The sequence below is a fragment of the Entelurus aequoreus genome, unplaced genomic scaffold, assembly GCF_033978785.1.
Source record: "Entelurus aequoreus isolate RoL-2023_Sb unplaced genomic scaffold, RoL_Eaeq_v1.1 HiC_scaffold_71, whole genome shotgun sequence".
In the NCBI taxonomy this organism is placed as follows: domain Eukaryota; kingdom Metazoa; phylum Chordata; class Actinopteri; order Syngnathiformes; family Syngnathidae; genus Entelurus; species Entelurus aequoreus.
The window spans coordinates 232,501-240,900 of NW_026908003.1; the positions used below are offsets into that span (position 1 = coordinate 232,501).

The 8,400-nt window shown below is 44.0% G+C and overlaps 1 protein-coding gene and 1 long non-coding RNA gene across 2 annotated transcripts in view; both read right to left on the reverse strand.

The window, feature by feature from the left end:
• LOC133645432 (uncharacterized) overlaps nucleotides 1-1,724 on the reverse strand; it is a 3,495-nt gene extending 1,771 nt beyond the window's left edge. The window contains exons 1-2 of the long non-coding RNA XR_009825108.1: nucleotides 840-1,724; nucleotides 1-764 (exon numbers count right to left, since the gene is read on the reverse strand). The exon at nucleotides 1-764 is cut by the window's left edge and continues 1,771 nt beyond it. This is a non-coding gene — a long non-coding RNA (uncharacterized LOC133645432). The remainder of the gene's footprint in view (nucleotides 765-839) is intronic.
• Nucleotides 1,725-4,993: 3,269 nt separating this feature from the next.
• On the reverse strand, nucleotides 4,994-5,765 carry LOC133645431 (rap guanine nucleotide exchange factor 2-like). Its single transcript, XM_062040267.1, has 2 exons — nucleotides 5,279-5,765; nucleotides 4,994-5,193 (listed from the first exon to the last, which is right to left on the reverse strand). Exons 1-2 carry the CDS (start codon nucleotides 5,760-5,762, stop codon nucleotides 5,135-5,137), a joined length of 543 nt encoding a protein of 180 aa, XP_061896251.1. The 5' UTR covers nucleotides 5,763-5,765; the 3' UTR covers nucleotides 4,994-5,134.
• Between the last annotated feature and the right edge of the window lie 2,635 nt (nucleotides 5,766-8,400).

Consider the following 8,400-nt stretch of genomic DNA (forward strand, 5'->3'; position numbering starts at 1 on the left):
GGCAGCAATATATGATCAGACCAGATGGCAGCTAAAGAAGGACTTCCCTATTCATCCCCGCCAGGTGCAAAGGCAGCAATATATGATCAGACCAGATAAAGAAGGACTTCCCTATTCATCCCCGCCAGGTGCAAAGGCAGCAATATATGATCAGACCAGATAAAGAAGGACTTCCCTATTCATCCCCGCCAGGTGAACATCTGATTTGAGCACTTCCTGTGGTGACGTAAGACAAGCATATAGGATGAACACATACACCACACTACTAAGACTATACTGGACATTAACACTTAGCTGCTACAGCTAACTGTTAATGTGCGGCACAGGGGCCATCTGTGGCCCCTGACTCCTTTGTCATCTGTGGCCCCTGACTCCTTTGTCATCTGTGGCCCCTGACGCCTTTGTCATCTGTGGCCCCTGACACATTTGTCATCTGTGGCCCCTGACTCCTTTGTCATCTGTGGTCCCTGACTCCTTTGTCATATGTGGCCCCTGACTCCTTTGTCATCTGTGGCCCCTGACACATTTGTCATATGTGGCCCCTGACTCATTTGCCCCTGACACATTTGTCATCTGTGGCCCCTGACTCCTTTGTCATATGTGGCCCCTGACTCCTTTGTCATCTGTGGCCCCTGACACATTTGTCATATGTGGCCCCTGACTCATTTGTCATCTGTGGTCCCTGACTCCTTTGTCATCTGTGGCCCCTGACACATTTGTCATCTGTGGCCCCTGACACATTTGTCATCTGTGGCCCCTGACTCCTTTGTCATCTGTGGTCCCTGACTCCTTTGTCATATGTGGCCCCTGACTCCTTTGTCATCTGTGGCCCCTGACACATTTGTCATATGTGGCCCCTGACTCATTTGCCCCTGACACATTTGTCATCTGTGGCCCCTGACTCCTTTGTCATATGTGGCCCCTGACTCCTTTGTCATCTGTGGCCCCTGACACATTTGTCATATGTGGCCCCTGACTCATTTGTCATCTGTGGTCCCTGACTCATTTGTCATCTGTGGTCCCTGACTCCTTTGTCATCTGTGGCCCCTGACACATTTGTCATCTGTGGCCCCTGACACATTTGTCATCTGTGGCCCCTGACACATTTGTCATCTGTGGCCCCTGACACATTTGTCATATGTGGCCCCTGACTCATTTGTCATCTGTGGCCCCTGACACATTTGTCATCTGTGGCCCCTGACTCCTTTGTCATCTGTGGCCCCTGACTCCTTTGTCATCTGTGGCCCCTGACTCCTTTGTCATCTGTGGCCCCTGACTCCTTTGTCATCTGTGGCCCCTGACTCCTTTGTCATCTGTGGCCCCTGACTCCTTTGTCATCTGTGGCCCCTGACTCCTTTGTCATCTGTGGCCCCTGACTCCTTTGTCATCTGTGGCCCCTGACTCCTTTGTCATCTGTGGCCCCTGACTCCTTTGTCATCTGTGGCCCCTGACTCCTTTGTCATCGACCTTAAGCACGTTACAAAAAACAGATCTCACGTGCGCCCCTGCTGGTGAAATCTATTAAAATGAGGGTGGTCCCAAAAAGGAGGGATTTTTCAAATTGACTGTTGGTTTTAAAAGTGTTCCCCCTCTGGTCAACATATGAAATAACAAGTGTGTGTAAGAAATTGAAATGTGCCCCCTTTGGCCAACATTAATTTAAAAAAAAAAAAAAAAAATTATATATATATATATATATATATATATAGAGAGAGAGAGAGAGAGATACTGTAATAACTTTAAGTAAATAATGAAGATTAAAAACCAATTACAAACAAAAAATTGAAAAACAAAAATAAAGAACTAAAAGCAGTCTTTTTCTCACAATGTGTCAACTTTTTCTTATAAAGTTGGAGATCATCTCTCATATTATTTCTGTAATATTGCAATACTTTCTCATAAAATTATTACTTTATGTAAAATTATAACTGTGTATGTAAAATGATTACTTTTCAATGCAAAATGGTGACATTTGTCATGTACAATTCAGACTTTTATCACAATATTGCCGCTGTTTTTGTTGTTCTTGTCAAATAGTGACACTTTTTGAGCAAAATTATGTTTTGTCATAATTTGACCAAGTAAAATTCCGATTGTTATTATAATATTGCCAGAATGTTAAAAGTTTTCTTATAAAATTGTGACTTTTGTGGATTAAAATTACGACACTTTTCATAAAATTGGCAAAATGTGAAGCTTTTCTTGTAAATGTGCGACTGTTAATTGAGCAAAATTCCAACTTTTATCATAAAATTGCACAAATGTTCCGTTTTTCTTGTAACATTTGGACTTGTGTTGAGTAAAATGAGCACTTGGATTATAATACTAAAGGGAGGCATGTTTGGGAGGTGTCAAGAAGGTAAGAAATACAAGAGTGTGTGTGCTAATACTGGCTTCAAACACTTGAGTGGCGAACAAGGAGTGCAAACATCACATCCACTGCTTGCGGGAGTCTTGTGTATTCCTACAAATCCAAAGTGCGTCCGAGCGTTTGACCTTCTTTTCTTCTTCTTCTTCTTCTTCTTCTTCTTCACAGTATATGTTGGATTTTTTGCATGCAGGGCCGCCCAACCCCCCATGATGCTTTAAGGCGGGAGGAAGAGGAGGAGGAGGAGTCCACCAATCAGGAGGCAGAGCAGGCACGTGCGTAACCCTCTGTCCTTCTCTAAGCCCCGCCCACTGGTACGTCCGTCCAGCCTCACACGGCCGACACCTGCTCGTCGTCTGCGGAGAGACGGAGGACACAAAGTTTAGCGGACAAACATGCGCCCCCTGCTGTGTTGACAACTGTTATTCAAGCACCTGAATTGGATTGTCTTGAAATTTCTCACACAGCTTTACAAAAAAAACATGCATGTCAAATTTGAGCAAGATTATTTGGAAAGCCGTCCTGGTAGTGAGACTCAACTACCGTCAATTCCGGACTATAAGCCGCTACTATTTTTCCTACGCTTTGAACCCTGCGGCTTCAAAAAGGGTGTGACTAATTTATGGATGTTTTCTTTGCCGACGGCCATAACGCAACTAGCTTTCAGTAAACACAACAAATACACTGGAAAGGTAAGTCACTGTTTGTGCAATCTTTTGCTTTCAACTACAAGTACAAGCCCCGTTCTGTCTGTAGCCTTTTCTAATGGATTCTTCCTTCCTTCCTTCCTTCCTTCCTTCTTTCCTTCCTTCCTTCCTTCCTTCATCACTCCAAGCAACCTTGGTAAGTTTTCAAGTTTGTAAGTTTTCAAATACAACTAAAACAATTCTTACTTACTAAACTGGGGCGATACTTACTAAACTGGTACTTACTAAACTGGGGCGGTACTTACTAAACTGGTACTTACTAAACTGGGGCGGTACTTACTAAACTGGTACTTACTAAACTGGGGCGATACTTACTAAACTGGTACTTACTAAACTGGGGCGGTACTTACTAAACTGGTACTTACTAAACTGGTACTTACTAAACTGGGGCGATACTTACTAAACTGGTACTTACTAAACTGGTACTTACTAAACTGGGGCGATACTTACTAAACTGGTACTTACTAAACTGGGGCGATACTTACTAAACTGGTACTTACTAAACTGGTACTTACTAAACTGGGGCGATACTTACTAAACTGGTACTTACTAAACTGGTACTTACTAAACTGGTACTTACTAAACTGTGTTTCCATGCATATTTGTGCGTGCTATCGTAATGTAATGATTATATTAGCATTAGCTAATATGCTAACAGAGTGTCTGTGTTAGTAATAACTTAAAATGACTTTCTTTTTGTATTGTTTCACTTTCACAAATAACTCAGTAAATTCACCAGAGAGTCAGCGTGGAGTTGTTGAGTCTGTTTAGCTGATTGGAGAACTAGCTTGCGCAGCTCCATGACCATGACTTGTTTTGTTTGATCAGCCGTTTTACTGCCTTGTTACAGACACAGTTTGGAAACAGTTAAGGTATGTAAATAAACATTTACAAAATATTTATGTGCAAATAACTTATTTCACAACGTCTACATCTGCAGCTTATAGTCCGGTGCGGATAATATATGGGAGGTGATTTTCTTCTCAAATGTAGCCCGTGCGGCGTACATACCGGTGCGGCTTGCATACCGGTGCGGCGTACATACCGGTGCGGCGCACGTACCGGTGCGGCGCACGTACCGGTGCGGCGCACGTACCGGTGTGGCGCACATACCGGTGTGGCGTACATACCGGTGTGGCGTACATACCGGTGTGGCTTACATACCGGTGTGGCTTACATACCGGTGTGGCGTACATACCGGTGTGGCTTACATACCGGTGTGGCGTACATACCAGTGTGGCGTACATACCGGTGTGGCGTACATACCGGTGTGGCTTACATACCGGTGTGGCTTACATACCGGTGTGGCTCTACATACCGGTCTGGCTTACATACCGGTGCGCTCTATAGTCCGTAAAATAGGGTAATTGTTCATAAGTCATGAATAATTAAATGACCTAACTTGGACATCAGATGCACGTTAGCATGTCTTGGCCACAAATGGATTACAATCATGAGACAAAATGGTGTATACATTGTAGTGGTCTACCATGATGCATGTCTGGTTAAGTTTGCATGGACTAACTTAGGAAAGGGGGGGGGGGGGGGGGGGTTCTGTGTTTGGGGGCAGGTGTTGTTTAGCTTCTGCTAGCATGCATGAAGTCCCATAGTGGGAGTGGTCTCAGTCCAAGTGTGTCCATGCCTTAAGAAAAGGGGGAGGGGCTATCGGATAAATTAGTCTTTACCTGCCATTTTGGGGGGGGCTGCCTTTTTTAGACCTGCCCCCTCTGTCATGGTCGGGGAGTCTGGGGTGCACGCTGCGCCCTCGGCTTCCTCAGAGCGACAAGTTTGTGAGACAAGGACTCACCCTCCTCTTCCTCCTCCTCCTTGGCCCCGTGCTCCTCGGGGGGCTGAGGGCCCCCGCAGCCCCCCCTCTGCTTGGCCGCCTGCTGGTGGGCTTGGGAGTCGGGCGACTGCGTCACCATGCGCGAGCGCTGCAGCGCCGTGGTGTAGTCGGGCGGCCGGCGCGACGGCGCCGTAGTGGTGGCGGCGTTGTTGGCGGAGGTGGACGCGGGGGCCGGCGAGGGCGCGTGCTGGCCGTCGGCGAGGTCGGAGATGGTCAGAGCCGTGTAGCCGGGCGGGGTGGGGGCGGCTCGCGGTAGCGCCCCTCTTTCCGGGCTGCAAGGACACAACAGAGAACAATGGAGTTGAATACGTCAGAGCGCAGTACCGACGACAGCCACAAGAGGGAGGTGTTACTCACAGACCAGACCTTTGCAGCCAGCGGGGATGGGCGATGGCGACGGCCGGCCGATCTGCTTGGCCTCCTCTGACCCGGTGGACGTGATGCTACTCGTCTCCGGGTCGGCGTTGACGTCCTTGCCGCCCCTCCTCTTGATGGTGCCCGTGTCCCCCTCAGAGTCCTCCCCCCAGTAGGCGGCCGAGGACGACGACGAGCTGGCCGAAGCCCAGCTCCCCCGAGCCTGGGCGGCCCACAACGCGGCGGGTCCCCCGAGTAGGGCCTCGGGGGGGAGCCCCCCTCCGAAGGCCAGCGTCTCCCAGCTGCGGCCCTGCTGCATGGTCTGGATGTTGTCGTGGGAACCGGACGAGCACGACGTCCACGAGCCTCTGCCACTGTCGGCGGCGTCCAGGGAGACCCGGTCGCCCTGATCCTGGGTCAGCTCTTCAGAGCTGGGAGAGGAGAGCACCGTGGGGCAGCCGGAGTAAATCCCCCGACAGTCCTGCATCGATGAGTAAGACCTGAAACGTGAACACCAGTACAACACATCAAGTACTACACACGCTTCTTGGCACACTACAAATATTGTCAACAGACTATCTAGGAAGTGAGGTCACACTACAAATATTGTCAACAGACTATTTATGAAGTGAGGTCACACTACAAATATTGTCAACAGACTATTTAGGAAGTGAGGTCACACTACAAATATTGTCAACAGACTATTTATGAAGTGAGGTCACACTACAAATATTGTCAACAGACTATTTATGAAGTGAGGTCACACACTACAAATATTGTCAACAGACTATCTATGAAGTGAGGTCACACTACAAATATTGTCAACAGACTATTTATGAAGTGAGGTCACACTACAAATATTGTCAACAGACTATTTATGAAGTGAGGTCACACTACAAATATTGTCAACAGACTATTTATGAAGTGAGGTCACACTACAAATATTGTCAACAGACTATCTATGAAGTGAGGTCACACTACAAATATTGTCAACAGACTATTTATGAAGTGAGGTCACACTACAAATATTGTCAACAGACTATTTATGAAGTGAGGTCACACTACAAATATTGTCAACAGACTATTTAGGAAGTGAGGTCACACTACAAATATTGTCAACAGACTATTTATGAAGTGAGGTCACACTACAAATATTGTCAACAGACTATTTATGAAGTGAGGTCACACTACAAATATTGTCAACAGACTATTTAGGAAGTGAGGTCACACTACAAATATTGTCAACAGACTATTTATGAAGTGAGGTCACACTACAAATATTGTCAACAGACTATTTATGAAGTGAGGTCACACTACAAATATTGTCAACAGACTATTTATGAAGTGAGGTCACACTACAAATATTGTCAACAGACTATTTATGAAGTGAGGTCACACTACAAATATTGTCAACAGACTATTTAGGAAGTGAGGTCACACTACAAATATTGTCAACAGACTATTTATGAAGTGAGGTCACACTACAAATATTGTCAACAGACTATCTATGAAGTGAGGTCACACTACAAATATTGTCAACAGACTATCTATGAAGTGAGGTCACACTACAAATATTGTCAACAGACTATTTAGGAAGTGAGGTCACACTACAAATATTGTCAACAGACTATTTATGAAGTGAGGTCACACTACAAATATTGTCAACAGACTATCTATGAAGTGAGGTCACACTACAAATATTGTCAACAGACTATTTATGAAGTGAGGTCACACTACAAATATTGTCAACAGACTATTTATGAAGTGAGGTCACACTACAAATATTGTCAACAGACTATTTATGAAGTGAGGTCACACTACAAATATTGTCAACAGACTATTTATGAAGTGAGGTCACACTACAAATATTGTCAACAGACTATTTATGAAGTGAGGTCACACTACAAATATTGTCAACAGACTATTATGAAGTGAGGTCACACTACAAATATTGTCAACAGACTATCTATGAAGTGAGGTCACACTACAAATATTGTCAACAGACTATTTAGGAAGTGAGGTCACACTACAAATATTGTCAACAGACTATTTAGGAAGTGAGGTCACACTACAAATATTGTCAACAAGACTATTTATGAAGTGAGGTCACACTACAAATATTGTCAACAGACTATTTATGAAGTGAGGTCACACTACAAATATTGTCAACAGACTATTTATGAAGTGAGGTCACACTACAAATATTGTCAACAGACTATTTATGAAGTGAGGTCACACTACAAATATTGTCAACAGACTATCTATGAAGTGAGGTCACACTACAAATATTGTCAACAGACTATCTATGAAGTGAGGTCACACTACAAATATTGTCAACAGACTATTTATGAAGTGAGGTCACACTACAAATATTGTCAACAGACTATCTATGAAGTGAGGTCACACTACAAATATTGTCAACAGACTATTTATGAAGTGAGGTCACACTACAAATATTGTCAACAGACTATTTATGAAGTGAGGTCACACTACAAATATTGTCAACAGACTATCTATGAAGTGAGGTCACACTACAAATATTGTCAACAGACTATTTAGAAGTGAGGTCACACTACAAATATTGTCAACAGACTATTTATGAAGTGAGGTCACACTACAAATATTGTCAACAGACTATTTATGAAGTGAGGTCACACTACAAATATTGTCAACAGACTATTTATGAAGTGAGGTCACACTACAAATATTGTCAACAGACTATTTATGAAGTGAGGTCACACTACAAATATTGTCAACAGACTATTTATGAAGTGAGGTCACACTACAAATATTGTCAACAGACTATTTATGAAGTGAGGTCACACTACAAATATTGTCAACAGACTATTTATGAAGTGAGGTCACACTACAAATATTGTCAACAGACTATCTATGAAGTGAGGTCACACTACAAATATTGTCAACAGACTATTTAGGAAGTGAGGTCACACTACAAATATTGTCAACAGACTATCTATGAAGTGAGGTCACACTACAAATATTGTCAACAGACTATTTATGAAGTGAGGTCACACTACAAATATTGTCAACAGACTATTTATGAAGTGAGGTCACACTACAAATATTGTCAACAGACTATTTATGAAGTGAGGTCACACTACAAA

Excerpts from the sequence above, each read along its gene's own strand:
- LOC133645431 (XM_062040267.1), bottom strand. The coding sequence starts at position 5,762 with ATGCAGGACTGTCGGGGGATTTACTCCGGCTGCCCCACGGTGCTCTCC. Across the intron at positions 5,194-5,278 it reads TGGCTGCAAAGGTCTGGTCT|CCCGGAAAGAGGGGCGCTAC; the intron begins GTGAGTAACACC and ends GTGTCCTTGCAG.